This window comes from Synchiropus splendidus, chromosome 16, assembly GCF_027744825.2.
Source record: "Synchiropus splendidus isolate RoL2022-P1 chromosome 16, RoL_Sspl_1.0, whole genome shotgun sequence".
NCBI classification, from domain to species: Eukaryota; Metazoa; Chordata; class Actinopteri; order Syngnathiformes; family Callionymidae; genus Synchiropus; species Synchiropus splendidus.
This window is the reverse complement of record NC_071349.1, coordinates 14,023,879-14,040,622: the sequence shown is the minus strand read 5'-3', so window position 1 is coordinate 14,040,622 and position 16,744 is coordinate 14,023,879. Positions and strand designations below refer to the sequence as shown.

The following is a 16,744-nucleotide window of genomic DNA, read 5'->3' as shown; positions in this document are numbered from 1 at the left end:
CTGCTTATCCGATGTAACAAGTTAGACAGAGATCCAGCCTTCACCCAAGACTCTCCCTTGAGTCTCTCTGGAGTGGACAACCAGGAGATAAAATCTGATGAGATTGAAATAAAACGATAAAACACTATGTGTTTAAGCTTTTCTTTCTTCTTCTCATATAAAAGCTCACAATGTAGGAACCTCCAAAAATAACTGCAGACAGAATGGATAAAGTTCATGTAAACATATTTATATGTATTATGCTTATATCCTAAAATATGAATACAATATCCTTTTCTAAAAGCAAATATTACTCTTACACTATCGCTGCAACGACCTTAATGCCCAATGAAAATCAAAAGCAACACTTTTTAATCATGTTTCCTGCACGTTTTCAAATGAAAAGCAGAATATATTAAATGCTTGAAAGCTGATCTGACGGGACACTATCAGTTATTTCGCAGTGGAAGTAAAGTTTGAACAACAAAACCAGCGGCAAACACGACTATCGATTTCCCTCTTCTGTATGAGCAAATGTCTGCAGTTACCGGATGAGTCGATAATCATCGATTTAAGTAAACAACATCAAATAAAAGCCAATCGAAAGTGAGAAAACACATCTGGATGGAGGCAGGAGGAGGCTCCGCGGTGGAGCGCGGGGAGATTTGAAGCCGCGGCCGCCCGTCGGTGCTCGGGAGGCGGCTTCTCTCCTCCGCCGTTTGGGCTCTCTTTCCTGGTCCCCTCTTTCTTCCCCCCCCCTCCGCCCCCCTTCTCCGCCACCTTTGTGTTGTGATCGACTCTCCCAGTCTGTTCCTCACACCCACCACCTCCCCCTCCCCCTCCCTTCCTCGCCTCCCCCTCTCCTCCTTTTAGCATCTGAAAAGACCCACTGAGTGAGAATCGATGGCGCAGAGGCCCGCGTGACAGGACAATAAACCACAAAAGACGGGGTGAGTTTTTTCGCCTCGCGGTTTGTTTTTTTTTTTTCCTTCGGATGAATCGCGGAATTACACTGATGGTTCAGGTCGGTGCGCGAATATCTCCGCGATTCTTTTGTTGCGGCGGCGTGAGTCTCCCCATCCTCGCGAGCTGCCGCAAACCTGGACCGTTTGCGGCGCATTCATTTGACACCGAGTCTCATTCACCTTACGTAACCCACAAAAGCTCCAGTGTGTGGCCCCCGGCGCGTCCTGTTGTTGCGGGAATAGCTGCACTTGAGCTGCAGCAGGTTGAGATGAGGGTCGTCTGATTTCATTGGGCGCTGCGGAACCCGGAGGCTGTTAATGCGGCGGTGTAAACAAAAACATGTCAGCAGCCTCGCGCTGTTACAGATGACCCCCCACCGAAGACACGCACGCTACATGGCTTCTCCTTCGGCCATCCTTCCAATCCTCCGTGACGCCTGTGAACGCTCTCCCGTGTCTGAAGTCCACAACAATAGCTTCCATTTTCAGCCTCAGGCGGAATCAATACCCTGACAGATAAGATGCTATAGTCTCCATCCTATTTTGGGTTGCAACCCAGTGTGACCTAACATCATGTGTTTGTCCTCCCCTCCCCACCCTCTTCCCTCTCCATCCAGGGATGCTGGAGCAGACTGGGGTCTTGTCTCCGTCTGGACGCCGATGCCTGGCTCACCACTTGGTCCGAACCCTGAAGCTGGGACACCACTTCTCATGAGGCCACCACCAGACACTCAGCTGGACCGCTCTGTATGGGGTCTCTCACATATAAAGTAGGTGGATGATGCCAAGCACGATCGATCTAAAAAAAAACTATGGATTGATGCCACATTTTCCCAACCTTGAGAATTAGTTGAATTATGTTACGTTACGTTACGTTGGATCCAAAGTTTTCAACACTAAATGTCTGATTCCACAATCCTTTTTTTTTCATCAGTCAATGAGTTTTTGCGGATGTAGTTATCGATCTTTTGTAGGTTTCCCTCTCACGCATCTTGACAAGAGAATTACACTGTTACAAAACATCAAAAACAAACACACCAAAGCGTCTGTAGGTGTTTAAAGCTCTTGCGGGCCAATAAAAAAAGAGCTGATGTGCCAGATATGGCCCCTGGGCCTTGCATTTAAACCATGTAAACTGCTCACAAATTCACCTCTCTATTCTGCGTGTTAAATCCATGAGTGGTGGCGACAAGTCTCTCAGAATTGATGTCTTCTTCAATGAAAGCCACATCAGTAATGTTGTTAAACCCTGACAACTGTAAGGCGTGAATGAAAAACAACAACGTGCTCTTCGTTGGATCACATCCAGATGAAAACTTTGAGGCTCATAATTCGTGAGCGATTGTTTTGATTTCTCTCTTCCTCTTGCAGTTGACATGGAGGATGAAGATGGGACTTGTCTTCTTGATGTTTTGTGGTGGGTTCTTGACATTTGGTTTATTGATATTAGAACCGTGCTCCCATTAAATCCTGCCTTTCGTGTCCCTTCAGTGACCCCCAAGCCCTGAACGACTTTCTTCATGGCACCAATGAGGTGAGGCATCTTTTTACCAGCGAGTCCTAAAAACACTCCTAACTGGCACAGTTTGGGAAAAAGTGGTTTTGTGGTCTTCTTTCCTGCCAGCTGCCGACAGAGGACCTGCTCATTAGCGCCTCCTCTGGGGAGCCCTCTCTCTTCGCCGATGCCCCGGTGAGTGTCTGGAACAGCAGCCGACAGCGTCACAACAACCCACAGTGGAGTCACTGCTGTGCCCAAACTGCTTCCTTTTCACACACACTTTTCTCTTTCCCTTCGCTCTCATCCCTCTCCAGAGCCCGGGCTCTCTGCTGGGGGACGGCAGGGACTCCCCCGGCACCCCTCCGCCCGGGTGTGTGGACCTGTCCTTCTTGGAGGAGGCGCTCCTGTCGTCACCAGAGGCTACAGACGATCCCCATGTGGTGGACATCGGGCCACCTGTGGAGCCGGGATGTGACTCAAAGAAGGGAGAAGTGGTGGAAGCTGAGGAAGAGGAGGTGGCCTGTGATATTCTGCAGCAGAGTCTGCAGGAGGCGGACATTACCGAGCAGACCATGGCTCTGGAGGCAGGTCTTGCCCAGACTGGGGACAACCTGTCCCTCTACTCGCCAGCGCCCCTCCTCACCTCCACCGCCGTGTCGATTGTAACTAAGTCTGTGACGATGCCCATCTCACCCCCGATATCGAGGAACACTCAGGCAGCAGTGGAGCCGCCCCAGCCTTCGCTCCTTGCTGTCGGACCGGGCTGCCCCTCCCTCAAACCCGCAGCCCCTCCTCAGCTGATGGGCTTCCTACCAGGGAACGTTTTCCCAGCTGCGTCACCTGAAACCTCCTTCTCTTTAAGTCCTGTTCAGGCTTCGAGTATGATACTCCACAAAACCGCCCCCAGCGTGGCCAGCCGACCCCTCATCACCCCCACCCTGAGGACAACCGCGGCCCAGGGGATCGTCCTGCAGCGCGCCCCTCTCCCGATCCAGCCCAAGTTACCCATCAACATTCAGTCCAGACTGGTTCAGATCAGTCCCAAGCCGTCCGGACAAAAACCCACCCCAGGGCTTACCTTTGTACCTGGGACTGCCTCGCCAAATATTTTACTGTCCCAGTCTGCGGGCCAAATGCCAGCGGCGCCGCCAACCCGCTCGGCTCAGCAGCTCCCAAAACCTGTCAGCTTACAGCTGGTCAACCAGGGGGGCTCCTTTGTCCTGCAGCCTCAGGGACTCTTCCAAGGCCAAAACCAATTCCTCCTTCCTGGCCAGTCCCCTGTTACCATCTCGCAGCCCGCCAGCGTTGCTCGACCGCTTCTGACCACCAGCCACCAGGCCCCTGCAGTCCACGGCGTGCTGCCCTCCGGTGGTCAGCTGGTAGACGGCTCACAGATCCTCACCGTACCCCAAAGTCAACTGAACTTCAGCCCTGTCTTCACCACCCCAAATGGGCAGCTGGCTCTCCGGCAGGCCACGGTGCTTTCGGGACATTTGCAGCTTCAATCGGCGCCCCCTACTGTCTTCCAGATGCCAGCACAGCTCGCTGGAACCTACACTGCAGGAGGGCAAGGGCCCCGCGCCACCCTGGTCCACAGCCCTGCGCTAGGAAACCACATCACCCTGATCAACAGCACTGGGGTGCTCCCCACTGACCTGGCGTCCATCTCCATCCTCAACAGTCCTGCTGTGGTCCAGGGACTGCCGTTTGCTGCCCAAGTGGCGGGGGGGTCGGCAGGAGTGCCCGAGGGACAGCTGAATGTTCAGCAGGCCTCAGTGGTTCTTCTGCCCGAGAGGTCCGGTGCAGAAGAGCGAAGCACTTTGGATGAAACTTTCCAGCAAATACCACAGGTAGAATAACAACCTCCATGTCTAGGTGGTTTGTGAGATCTTCACTTTCTCAGATGTCTTCAATGTTTCCCCTCCTCATGCAGCAGTTCAGTCACCTTCTCCAGCAACCTCCAGTGGAGCCTCCTTCTGCCGTGGTGACTGTGTTACAGCCCCCACAAGAACAAGCTCTGGTGCAGCAGCCGGCTGTAGAGCTGCAGAAACACCTGGTGCCCTCGGCTGACTTGAACCAGGAGGTGGAGGACATGACCCAGTCATTGAGTCCAGACCAGGCCTTTATGCAACAGCTGCAGCAGGTTGGTCTTCTAACTCGGGGGTCCTTAACCTTTTTGTTCTCGGGGCCCTTGTGAAATGACATGAAACCATGTGATCATCACAAAGATACTTATTTGTCATAAAAAAATCCAACCAGCAGAAGAACCAGGTGCAAGTCATACTCAAATTTACTGGAGAAAAAAAAGAAAAAAAATAGTCTGCAAACTGTCTAATTATATATATATATATAATTATATATAATTATATATAATTATATATATACTATATAAGTAAAGTGTAAATAAAAGTATTACCATGAAATGTAATTAGTTTTCAAAACTGCTTCAACAGGCGCTTTCATGAACAGTTTTTACTGTTGGGAGTGACATCACTGTCTTCATCATTTTTTTCATTTCAAGAACTTCTCCATAGTTGGTAACTGTCACAGATTTGCAGCTGTCAAGTCAATTCAGTGACACACTGCTGCCACCATACGTGGCTCATGTATTAAAACTGAGTGTCTCACGGCCCAAAGGTCTAAAACAAATAAACTTTTAGTGGCCCTTTAGTTATGAATCACTGCTCTATCTTATGCCAGGTCCTTCTCGCTGACTTGATGACATCACTTCCTCTCTGTTTCAGCAAGCATTAAGTTCTCAAACTGCGTCGGATCTGTTGGTGGGAGCACTACCCTCCGTCACTTTGGACTCTCTGGCTTCCCCTTTGGTCTGTGAGACGCCGCTGCAGAAGCCGGTCACTGACTCTGTGGAGGCCTCCCCACTTCCTGCTGACCTGGAGGACGTTCCCATACTCCTCCCCTGCCCCCCGACCCAAACCAGCGCCACCGAGGTGGCGCTTCTCACCTCACCTGAGGAATCCTTAGTGTCTCCGTCTGGACCGGATGGATCCGTCCTTCAGTCAACGGCACTGCAAACAGATGCCAGTCAAGTCCAGTACCAGGATCCGCTTCAGCAGGCTCTGTACGACCAGAGCCAGCTAGAGATGGACCTGCCTCAGGCAGAAGCTTCACTCCTGCAGGTCAAGTCACCAGGCTTCAAGGACGAGTCTTCAGTCCTCACGCCAAGCAACAGCTGCCCCTCTCCCCTCGATGTCAACATCCTGATGCCTGACCACCCGAGTCTGTCCGCTGGAGGAGACCATTCCGCTGCAGAAGACGACCCACAACACAGTGAGTTCATCGCCACCCATATTCTGGAAGGCATCAGGTCAGCGCATCTTCTGGTGTTCTTCAGAGCCAGCCGCTGCCTTGGAGAGTCAAGTCTTCACTCCTGATGCTAGACCTGCCTCTCCTGAGGTCCAGCAGGTCCAGGATCCAGCCCCAGCAGCTTCTATGAAGTCAGACATGCCGAGTCAGCAGTTGAGCACAAAGGTCAGTCTGTTTCTGACTCCAGATGAACCACGTTTCTGACTCCTGTTTGACTCTTTGACTTTGCTTCCGTCCTCCAGCCGACAGGCCTGGAGCCAAAGAGAGATGAGAGACTCACACCAGCAATGCGCAGGCACAGGTACCGACAACACCAACCGTGTGTTTTGGCACATGCTAAAGTCCAGCTACTCTGCTCAGGTTCCAGCAGCAGCTCTATTCGGATCACATAGCAATCCAGAACCCGTCCACCACCCGAGGCTTTCCCACGCTAAAGGACGCCGTCAGACACCTGCTGCCTTACCACGCTTGTGCCGGCCACCTGCCCACTCAGGAAGACTTCAACTTAGGTCAGTTGCGATGTTCACCTCTCACCTCCAAGTGTCCTGGAGGGGCCCCGGCCCCCGTGACCTCATCAGTTTATACCCACAGTATTTCATGTTGTTCACGTTACAGTGCTTTTTGTTCACAGCTTCCATTTTTTCCATTTTATTTGAATATGCATTATAGTGTTTTTCCCCCTCAGTGTTTGACTTCAATGCCTTTTATTCAAAATCTTCATCATTGTGTTTGTTTTGGTTCACAACATTGTATTTATTTATTTAGTATGTTTCATTATTTTTTTATTTGCATGTTTCTGTGTGGATTTTTTCTGTTTTTTTTGTCCATGTCTCTAGTTATTATTTGGTTCCACGTGTTTTTGTGTATTTCTTTTTTTCATTTTAATATCATCACGAAAAAAAATAAAATGTCAATTTTCTTTCTGTTTTTTTGTTCTGTTTTGTGTGTATTTTCTCATCTGTCTGAATTTTAGTTTGTCATGTGTTGGAGAAAATGCTGATGTTTTCATATAAATAATGTATAATAATAAAGAATAATTTACCAACAAGAAAGTCTGGTTAAAAAGTATTTATATTTAAAATTAAATTTTAAAAGTATGGTTAAAAGCATCTTTTGTGTCATTTTTAAAAATCTTATTTGTCTGTTTTAGAGCTGTACAGTTTTAAATATGTTGCCTCAGATTCACATGTTCTAAGTAGCAAAAATGTTGAGGACCAACCAAGTCAGTTGTGAGTAAGCCCCGGCCCTTCTCACCACCGAACCACTCGAGTCTCTCTCTTCCGCTTGGCGTTGTTAAGACGATGTTTGTGTTCCTGCAGTGGACCAGGAGTTCGACTCCGTGTCTGGCTTCCTGCTGAAACGCACCAAAGACATGGTGAACAAATACAGGCAGCTACTCGTCCGAGAAACTCAGGTGAGAGGCTTTTCCAAAGCGTCGGTGCGAGTCAGAGCCTAACTGGATGTGACCCGGTGTCCACAGCAGGAGAGTCCGTCCGCGGAGATGGTGATGTTGGACCGCCTCTTCCTCCAGGCCGAGCGCTGTGCTCTGGTGGAGGACCGGCGGCGAGCTCGCAGAGACCCCGGTGAGTTCCCATCAGCCCCCAGGTGGGAGGTGAAATGAAGGAGTGTAAATACGCAGCTCAGCGTCTCAGCAGGGGGAAATTGAGCTTAAAAGAAAGTCACGGCACAGTTAAATGGGGAAGGGGCTCACGCTCCAGTCAAGTGTCTTGCCCGGGTGCACTTGGATTCTTCATTCAACATTAACACACAGTGCTGAACACAGATTTACAGGAGCAAAAGTTCAAAGACCAAAAAGGAATTTTGTAGGATTCAGATCAGAGCGGGTGAAGGGTTCCAGAGAAGGGGAGCTGCACCCAAGAGGCTTCTTCTGAGATGCCGTCAAATGTTGCCATATGTTAGGGCAGTGTTTTTCAACCTATTTCTAGCCACAGCACCCTCGGTTCATTGAAAAAATCCCGGGGCTCTCCACCAAAGGAACCTGGGCTAAAGCGCACTTGTGCTTAAAGTCCTATAGAAAATCCCTATTCATTTGTGAACAACTGCAGCTACTGACACTTGGTTGTTATTTTGCCAGGCTGTTTGCAGAAACAAGGAGAGAAAATGTATTTGTTTTAAATGTGTCCAGAAAGGGGCGGGCAATATGGCAAAATATATCATGATTTATTTATTTATTTACTTAACTTAAATAACTGTTTCGATTTTATCACTTCTCTTTTGCATGATCTTATTGTACTTTTGAGTTTCCAGACAAATCCTTAGCGTTCTTTGCCTGAACTTGCTTCATAAAAACAATGATTCTTTCTCTCTTCACATTTTGGAGCACATTTAAACCACCAACTTTTAAACCACAAAGCAAACTTTTTCGGGTTGTTTGACCATCTGGTTCTGAGTCTGTTCCTATTGTGCCCAGCAGGCGGCAGTGTTTGCTAATCTCTAAAGATCTTCTCCCTTCTTCTAGAGTCCTTCATGATGACCTTGGCATCATCTTCATCCTCCTCCTCCTCATCGTCTTCCCCCCACGGTGGCCCCTCCTCCAGCAGCCCCTCCTCTTCCCCCGCCTGGGCCAGGCTCTCCGACCGACCCCCGGGTCTGAAGACGTACCGCTCCAGCTCCCGCGGTGGCCTCCGGCTCACCATCAAACACGAGTCCGGCTCCCGGAAGGTGGTCCACAACTCCGCCTGTGATTCAGGACTCAAGCGAGACCACACGGGGAAGTTGACCAACGGCGGCCACCCCCAGGCCTCCAACGGGGCGCGGCCGCACCCTTGCGAGGAGATTTCCAACGGGACCATGCTCGAGGCATTCCCGCAGATTCCCACTTCCCTTTCCAAAATAAAAGCCCTCAATATTTCCATAGCGGAAGCAGAGGACGCCGGCGCGGGCCGCCCTCCGTCGGACGCCCCTAAACTCAAATGCTACAAGATGGATGTATCGGAGCAGCGGTTCAGCCCGCTCCGCCCCATCCAGGAGGACAACGTGCTGAGCGAGCATCTGCAGAGCGCCATCGACAGCATCCTGGAGCTGCAGCGGCTGCAGGGCGCCTCCTCCAAGGCCCCGCCCATAGACCAGGCCGTCACCAGCATCCTGGAGGGACACCTATGAGGTGACCAAAGTCTTCAACCTGGCTTCGAAAATGTGAAACGGCACTTGAGAGAGAAGCAGCGGCGAAGGTCCTGTAGATGTTAGATACTTCATTTTAGATGTTTGTGAGGAGAAAAAAAAAGTCTATTTCAATAGAAGCTCTATCGTTTCAGTGGTAGTGGAGTCATTCAGAGGTTTACCAGACCGATCATCAGCATATAGTTGATAGTGAGGCCCAGACGATTCAATAGTTTCTCCAAGATTCTCTTCTGTTTGCATAGTGCCGAGCTTTCAGGGTCTTTATTTTGATATGTGCCAACTGTGTTTTCACATGGAAAATAGTGACAAGTGTGTGTAAAAACAATATGCAGCTCCATCGTCACCGCTTATGAAACTCCAAAGAATTTGTGACTCGCATCGTCCTGAACTCACCAGCAGAAACTGGAGCAAAGGGGAACCTAGAGGGGAGAGTTATTTTTCAGAGTCCACGTCGTTCTTGCTTGACTGTGAACAGTGGTGGTGCGTGCCAACACACGAGCAATAACTAGTTCGAAGAGTCGATGGTTTTGGGTGGTCAAAGTCAATTTCTCGGATTTTGTGTGGCGTAGTGCGGCTTGTATTTGAAGTCCAGTCGGGACTGGGGGCACCTAGTGGTGGAGCTACCGGTATTGCTGTATCTTCATCTGCTCTTCTGACGTCTGGTCCCGCTGAGATGAAGATCAGGAAGTGCAGTGCAGGGCTGGTGAGGCTTCAGGAAACAGTGTCCTCATTTCCTGAGCCCACTAGAGGGCACTCTAATATGGCTAGCTTTGAAGTATTTCAAGGAAATCTCACATGGTTTTTGACCCACCTTCTGAGCTCTGAAAACAGGGACAGTTTCATGAGGACAAGAGTAGACCTGGGGTGTGGAACGTGAAAGATTTGTGGGGTTCCTTCTGACCGTATCCTTAATACCAGGGATCTTCAGCAGCTCCCACGGGTGCGGGAGATTTTAAGATTTGAAATGGGCTTCTATGTGCATTTGGCTTGGCTCCAAGGTTTTGTGTGCTTCTGTTGGCACTTATCTTGGTATTTGGGAGCTTAAGTGGCATTGCTGGTCACTCAACTGCCAGTATGTGGAGCAGATCCAAGCCTGGGTCGGTGCCAGCCTGACGGGCCTTCACCGGAATGAAGGTTGCTAGTGCAATTCCTGGGTGACTCTGGGATTGGTAAAGACATTGCTGAGGTTTTATTTTACAGGATAGAGAGGAACATCACTGTGGGCTTGAACACAGAGATGTTGCAGTCATGATTCACCTTCACTCAGATGAGCTTAAAACACTGGTGACTCTCAGTAAAGGTTAAGGTGGAAATTTTCAGAATAAAATCCAAGAAATTGACTTCCTTCGATCAGATATGTTCCCACATGTACTTCAAGACAGACCAGAAGAACCAGAGCATCGCTGGACCGTCACGACCTTTGACCCAAAAATGGTTGACTTCACAGTTTAAAAAAAACATCTTATTTATTCAACTGTAGCCGGATTTATTTATGAAATGTAGCTCGCTTTAAAAAGCCGACGTAGCCGCCATGGAGCAATAGTTCTCGCAGCATTTTATGTTAAAGAGACAATCTTATTGGTCTGTGGGAAGAGAATGGGATTCTGCAGCAGAGCGGCTCAATGGAATGACGGGACGGTGGGGAATATTTCATGCCTTAATTCGTGTACCTTTAAGGGAAAACCTAGGAATTAAGGTTTTAATTATTGGGGATGGCTCTTCAAAAGTAGGGGCCCTTAAACGCCGAGCAAATTTTGAAGCCCACCAGGCCTTTGTTTTTGTGTGTGTTTTCGTTGGGAGGGATCGAAGGACGCTACTATATGCAGTAATTTAGTGTTGAAGCTTCGAGCTGAAAACAGTGATTCATTCTTTACAAATGTGTAATATCGAGTTTTCACCCGGAGGTTGTCGCGGAAATGCAGTAAAGATGTCAGAGTGGTTTCACTCCTCGTCCACATTCAGCTTCTCAGCGGAGAAGTCGCCTCATGTGCCATTCGAGCCTGTTGCAAGTGTCTGTAGTGTCCAACACGGACGGTGCGAACTTTTGTTTTGTCAGCAGCGAGGTTGTCTGCATGTTGAGCCATTTCTGTTGTGCCATTCTTTTCCATTTTGACTGTGAAACCGTGAGGAGCTCACACTCCATTGAAAACACAGAAAAAAAGAAAAAAAAAATGTGACTGACAGATTGTTCTGATGCCAAAATCTTGAGGCCTTAATTCAGCAAACCTAGATTGTAAAGAAAAAAAAAGAGAGAGAAGTCATTCCTGACAAAAGCCCAACTCCTTTGATTTCAAAGTCACGAGTGATTCATTTATGAAATGTTAAACTGCTTTTGTACTCATTTTTTACAGACTATTTATTAAACTGTGATTTTGTATCAAAAGACTGTCGTTCTTCTAGACAGAAACAGGACCAAAACAAGCAGATCTACAAAACAAATCACTTTATTTTTTTCCACATCATTTCAAAATACTTCCAAGTTAGATTTTCATAAACAATCTCAGAATTAAATATTCCATTCTCCCTCGCAGAAAAAGGATTTTTTTTTTGGCACTTTGACTTTATCAGGATGAATTGTGGAAAGCAACGACGTCGTTATGGGAGGAAGATAAACTGCTGCAAACGGCTTCAGAATTCGGGGATTTAAGAGGTCCACTAAAACATGGACCAGGAAGGTTCCCCTCTCCCCGGAACCATCCGCAGCAGCAGGATGGGAAGGTGGAAGCTCAGCAGCAGGAAGTGCCGTCCACTGGAAATAAAAAGCTCCTTTTCTACCAAGAGAATGAGGGAAACCCACGAGGCTGCCAACCTGCAGAGAGGGGGAGGTGAGGGGGGTCACTGGGGAGACACTAAGAGCAGGTGGCAACGGAGCATCATCTCATCTCCTCATAAATAATTACTGCTCTTTCATCATAAATATAAAAGAGTTCATATGCGCTTTAGAGTTGGTGTCTACTTCTGTTCCTCTCTGAGCCCGCGGTGACCCCTTGGCAGCGACGCCACGAAGGTCACGTGATCAGTTCAGTGTGATGGGCAGGTCCCCACCGTACTTGCGCAGGAACTTGCTGTGGTTGTGGTCGACGGACCAGAGGTGCGGAAGGAACTTGGGCTTCATGTTGGTGAGGAAGTGCTGCCTCCAGCAGCGCTCCAGGTCCATGAGCCCCCGCAGGCCGTGCTTGGCGTGAGCCTGCACCACCTTCAGGCCGTGAGGGACGTAGGACTCGTTCAGGATCCTGCCACGGTGAGAAGGAAACAGGACACTGAAGCAAAACTTCCCCGTGGACAGGACGGCGATTGTCATTTGGCTGACCTGGTCTCTAGATTGGCGACCTCCTGCAGCTGGGTGACAGACAGCGCATGCTCCTCCTTCATGTTCATGTAGCTCTTGATCACCTCCTGCAGCTCCTCCCGCCGCTGCTGCGGGAGCTCCACTCCCGAGTTGAGGAGGGCTCGGGCGGCCGAACGCACCCGCCTTCTGTCGGAGTCTTCCAGGAGGCGCAGTCCCTCCTCGCAGCCCTGCGGGGCCGAGAACTGCTGAGCCAGCCGCTGCTTCAGGAAGCTGTCGTGCACGTTGGAAGCGGCGTGGCAGCTGGTGCAGAGCAGCAGGATGTCGTGGGAGTTGTGGTCCTTCATCTCAGTGGGAAAGTGCCGCCTGTACTCGTGCGGCACGATGTTCTTCCTGCGGGCATCGAATAAACTCATGCAGATCGCCGACTCAGCACCTTCCCGGGTTCTGGCGGGCGAGCGCCTCACCTGATGTGAGAGTCGGCTTTCCCGCACACCACGCAGAGGTTGTCTTTGGCGGTCAGGTAGTAGCACTGCTCTGATTCGGGACGTCCCGACGGCTCGAAGAGCAGGCGCACGACAAACGGATCCTCGCTCTCCAGGGCTGCGGCGTACAGTGAGCACACGGTTACACGTCTTCAGTTGCACATGTCCGTTTTTTTGCATTTTGGACATGAGCAGTCCTCTTTATAGTCTGTGATCACACTGGACTAACCCGCCCAATTACCGTAATTTCCAGACTATAAGCCACTACTTTTTTCTTGCAGTCTGATACAATGGCGAGGCTGAAATCTGAGGCTTTTATGTACTATTGAAGCCCTCAAAATGCGCTGCTTTCGCCCACGTGTCAGCAGCTCTGGCAACAGAGTTGATCTCCTGGAGGTCTGGAATCAAGTAGAAGCAGCTGAGACCGGCAGTGGTGTCAGAACTTTGACGAAAACGCTGCATTTTGAGCGTTTTAATGTGAATAAGAGATGTGAGAAGTTCATGACTCAAGTTCAGAACACTGCAAAGTTTGTTTCAGGAGTCAGTCTCAATGCTGGACCCCGTTTTCAAAAGTTGTTTTCAAAAGGCGTTTTTAAGCCGAGTGCACCACTAACCTTTCTACGGCGCAGACAGCACCTCTGCACCCGCGGCCTATAGAACACTGCGGCTTATGTATGAGGAAGATCTATTTTCCTTCTTAAATTCAGTGGGAGCGCCTCATATTCGGGTGTGCTCTATAGTACGGAAATTACGGTAGGTTTTAAGGTGAGGCATCTTTATTCCTACAATAAGCAGCAAAAGTTAAGTCTGAGGAGCTGCTACACTTTACCTCCGATCCCTTTGTCCAGGTACCATTTGGCTTTCTTTTTGTCACAGGTGCAGAGTGGTTGACCGTCTGGAGCGAGAAGGAAGCAGTTGTCGTACAGAGGAGACTTCCTGCTGGAGTCAAGGGTGGACGTTCAAACACGAGGATTCCTCCTGAGAAACACAGGCGGGAGAGGGCGCCACAGCTCACCTGGCAGAGAAGCCCTCTCCCAGGGGTTTCCTCCGGTTGCTGTGCTTCCTTGGGTCTGGGACTTGTTGATCTCCAGACTCTGGGCTCCCTAGAGAAGCCGCCTTGCGAGACCTTCGTCGCCGTCGCGCTCCTTGAGCCCGGAAGGGCACGTCCACCAGCCCCTGGCAGCTGCCTGCCAACTCAGAGTAGGAGCACCCGCCCACTTTGGAGCCGAGGCCCAGGAGATGGAAGAAGAGCGCCACGGAGACCTGAGCATCTTGAGCGGCGTAGGTCATCTACGGTGACAGGTCAAAAACATCAACTCCATTTTCAGACCATATTTTATCAGGAATAGCTTATAACTAGCTACATCTACAAGCGGTTGCAGTGCATTATGGGTCTTGTAAACTGATAAATGAATTTATCAAAAACAGTGGTCAGTGCATGGTGGCCCACCTGGTCCAATGACAGCTGCTCGGCCTCCCAGTTGCTGCAGCGAAGCTCCGAAGATTTATCCAGAGAGACGCTCAGCAGCTCCGATGCCAGCGACTTCAGACTGAGGCCGTTGTCCAGCGTGGCCAGCCTGCAAACGCAGCTTTACTCAGACTGAACCAAGGGATTCCAACGTGAAATCAAAGTCCTACTGTTGTCGCAGGGCGAGGTAGCGAAGGTCGACGGTGCAGCTTATAGACAGGCCATAGTCGCGCGTCAGGCGGCTGCCGTCTTCATAGCAACCGACTCCCACTTTCAAAACACGGGGGTCTCTGAGCACTTCCATTAAAGTGAGCGGCACCTGCTGCTGTTTGTTGTGGAACTCCAGGAGGCGCACAAGGACGCAGAGGCCGGAATACGACGCCAGTTGCATCAACGAAACGGCGGACGCTTGACCTCTCTCCGACACCTGCAACACACAGTTTTTAAACCAACATGACCCTTTCATGCAGTCACTACCCGCTTAAATCTTTAGGGTGAAATGCAAACTTTTCACCAGCAGACACTGTGTCGTGTTGAGATTTTAAACCCGAGCCTGGATGTATAGCCGCAGTAAGACGGAATACATGTGTGTGAATGAGAGGGACCGGTGAAGTTACAGGATGTAGAGATAAAGAAGCCCAGGGCAAAGGAGAGTGTGAGAAAGAGGTGAAAAAGCGGGTGCAGGCAGGATGGAATCATTGGAGAAAAGTGTCAGGTGTGATGTGTGACAAAAGGGTGTCGGCAAGGATGAAAGGGAAATTGTACAAAACAGTGGTCAGGACAGCAATGTTGTATGGTTTGGAAACAGTGGCACTGAGGAAAAGACAGGAGGCAGAGCTGGAGGTAGCAGAGATGAAGATGCTGAGCTTCTCTCTGGGAGTGAGCAGGATGGATAGGATCAGAGGGACAGCACATGTGCTCAGGTGTTTAGGAGACAAAGTCAGAGAGGCTAGATGGAGATGGTTTGGACATGTACAGAGGAGAGAGAGAGCCAGTACATTGGTAGGAAGATGTTGAGGTTGGAACTGCCAGGCAGAAGGTGGAGAGGAAGGCCAAAGAGGAGATTGATGGAGGTGGTGAAGGAGGACATGAGGTTTGTAGGCTTGAGAGAAGAGGAAGCCGAGGACAGGGTGAGATGGAGGAAGATGATCCGCTGTGGCGACTCCTGAAGGGAGAAGCCGAAAGGAAAAGAAGAAGAAGAAACCCAAGCCTGGATGCATTAGTGACTGAATCACTATGAAAGATATTCATGAAAGCATCGGGTAAAACCTGCCATTACAGAAAAGATAAAAAGCAAAATAAAAAATGGGTTCTAAATTCTTGAATATGATCGAACTGTAACCAGATTCGGTGTCACCCACCCATTCACAGTCGAGCCCCAGCACTGGGAAAACAGACAGCTCCTGTTCCATCAGAGGCCAGAGCTGCTGCCATTCCTCCTCCGACCGCACCACCACTGGCTTGACCCCCAACAGCTGCTCACAAGTGGGGATGTGGACTGAAGGGGGCGACGTTTCACTCTCTTCTGGAAGAAGGCTCTTCTCAGGAAGGTCTGGCAGTTTGGCGCAGCAGTTGTTGGCTGACGTTACGAGACACGGCGCTGGTAAAGGATCGGCTGCAGTGTGGTTGGACGGCAGCTTTTTCCTTTTGCTGCGATATGCCTTCCATATGAGGAGCCCGCCGAGGGTGGCACCCAGCACTGTAGATAAGACGGCAGTGAAGTGCCCTCGGTGAGACATCCTGAAGAGCTGTTTTTTCCTGCCAGATGAGTGAAAACCTGAAAGAATAAGTAGTGGAGTTTTAATGCTAGTGAAGAAAACAATACAGAACATCAATTCAGTGTCACACAAACCTTTAGTTAGCGTCACTAGTGCCGGGGCCAGCGGTATGATTCTGGTCACACAGCATGTCTCTGAAAAAACAAAGATTAAAAAAAAAATTGGAATGGATTCGTGTGCTTAAAATATATAATTATATAATTTTTCTTCTAAGTGTTCCGATGAATTTGAGTGGCAACTAAACCACTAGTCGATTTAACGATAAATAAAATGCAGCTTGAATGGCGTCAATTTAAAGTTCAGCGTGTTGTCGATTCAATGAGCAGCAGAAACTGGCCCATAATAGTAAATTAATTTCTGTTTTTACTTTATCAATGTTTCAGATGACGGTTCTAATTTACTGCAACTTCCAAAGTCGGTTACGTCATCTCGGAAACATCAAAGTACAATTGTTTTTGACATTAGCAACGTTAGCTATGACTGACGGCCGCCTCTGCTACAAACACACGCACTTCTTCTTCTAGTAATTCTAGTATTCAGTGCAGTCTTCAATACTGGAATCGAGGTAGTGCGTGCGTAGAAGTTGGTTTTATTCTTACCTCGTCGACCAGGAACTACACCTGTTTAATAATCATGCACGTCTGTTTCAGTCTGAAATCATCCTCGTCTTCTTCGTGTTATTTATAGCGATACTACGCGATCGGTGGAGCAGCCGAGCGCCACCCGCAGGATGGAGGAGGCATGACGGTAAGGGTGCGTCTAATCTTAACTCATTTTTTCATGTATTAATTCAAACTCATGTATTTTATGAAGCTAA

At 49.3% G+C, this 16,744-nt stretch overlaps 2 protein-coding genes across 3 annotated transcripts; one reads left to right on the top strand and one right to left on the bottom strand.

Moving 5' to 3' along the window:
- Nucleotides 1-806: 806 nt before the first annotated feature.
- Nucleotides 807-11,269, top strand: si:ch211-168d23.3 (BRD4-interacting chromatin-remodeling complex-associated protein). Its single transcript, XM_053845794.1, has 14 exons — nucleotides 807-929; nucleotides 1,562-1,714; nucleotides 2,316-2,361; nucleotides 2,436-2,478; nucleotides 2,569-2,634; nucleotides 2,757-4,292; nucleotides 4,376-4,585; nucleotides 5,187-5,733; nucleotides 5,798-5,934; nucleotides 6,012-6,070; nucleotides 6,130-6,278; nucleotides 7,089-7,183; nucleotides 7,250-7,352; nucleotides 8,249-11,269. Exons 3-14 carry the CDS (start codon nucleotides 2,321-2,323, stop codon nucleotides 8,890-8,892), a joined length of 3,630 nt encoding a protein of 1,209 aa, XP_053701769.1. The 5' UTR covers nucleotides 807-929; nucleotides 1,562-1,714; nucleotides 2,316-2,320; the 3' UTR covers nucleotides 8,893-11,269.
- Nucleotides 11,270-11,358: 89 nt separating this feature from the next.
- exd2 (exonuclease 3'-5' domain containing 2) lies at nucleotides 11,359-16,621 on the bottom strand. 2 transcript variants are annotated; one of them, XM_053845795.1, is made up of 10 exons: nucleotides 16,527-16,621; nucleotides 16,002-16,061; nucleotides 15,511-15,926; nucleotides 14,320-14,576; nucleotides 14,132-14,258; nucleotides 13,697-13,971; nucleotides 13,511-13,620; nucleotides 12,664-12,799; nucleotides 12,221-12,589; nucleotides 11,359-12,143 (listed from the first exon to the last, which is right to left on the bottom strand). In XM_053845795.1, exons 3-10 carry the CDS (start codon nucleotides 15,886-15,888, stop codon nucleotides 11,927-11,929), a joined length of 1,869 nt encoding a protein of 622 aa, XP_053701770.1. In that variant the 5' UTR covers nucleotides 15,889-15,926; nucleotides 16,002-16,061; nucleotides 16,527-16,621; the 3' UTR covers nucleotides 11,359-11,926. The 2 variants fall into 2 exon arrangements, with proteins under 2 accessions (XP_053701770.1, XP_053701771.1); XM_053845796.1 differs by having other exon boundaries at nucleotides 13,511-13,617.
- Between the last annotated feature and the right edge of the window lie 123 nt (nucleotides 16,622-16,744).

Excerpts from the sequence above, each read along its gene's own strand:
- si:ch211-168d23.3 (XM_053845794.1), top strand. The coding sequence starts at position 2,321 with ATGGAGGATGAAGATGGGACTTGTCTTCTTGATGTTTTGTG. Across the intron at positions 5,734-5,797 it reads AGAAGACGACCCACAACACA|AGCCAGCCGCTGCCTTGGAG; the intron begins GTGAGTTCATCG and ends GGTGTTCTTCAG. Across the intron at positions 6,071-6,129 it reads CCAGCAATGCGCAGGCACAG|GTTCCAGCAGCAGCTCTATT; the intron begins GTACCGACAACA and ends TACTCTGCTCAG.
- exd2 (XM_053845795.1), bottom strand. The coding sequence starts at position 15,888 with ATGTCTCACCGAGGGCACTTCACTGCCGTCTTATCTACAGTGCTGGGT. Across the intron at positions 13,621-13,696 it reads GGAGAGGGCTTCTCTGCCAG|CAGGAAGTCTCCTCTGTACG; the intron begins GTGAGCTGTGGC and ends CCTTGACTCCAG. Across the intron at positions 12,144-12,220 it reads GTCGCCAATCTAGAGACCAG|GATCCTGAACGAGTCCTACG; the intron begins GTCAGCCAAATG and ends TCACCGTGGCAG.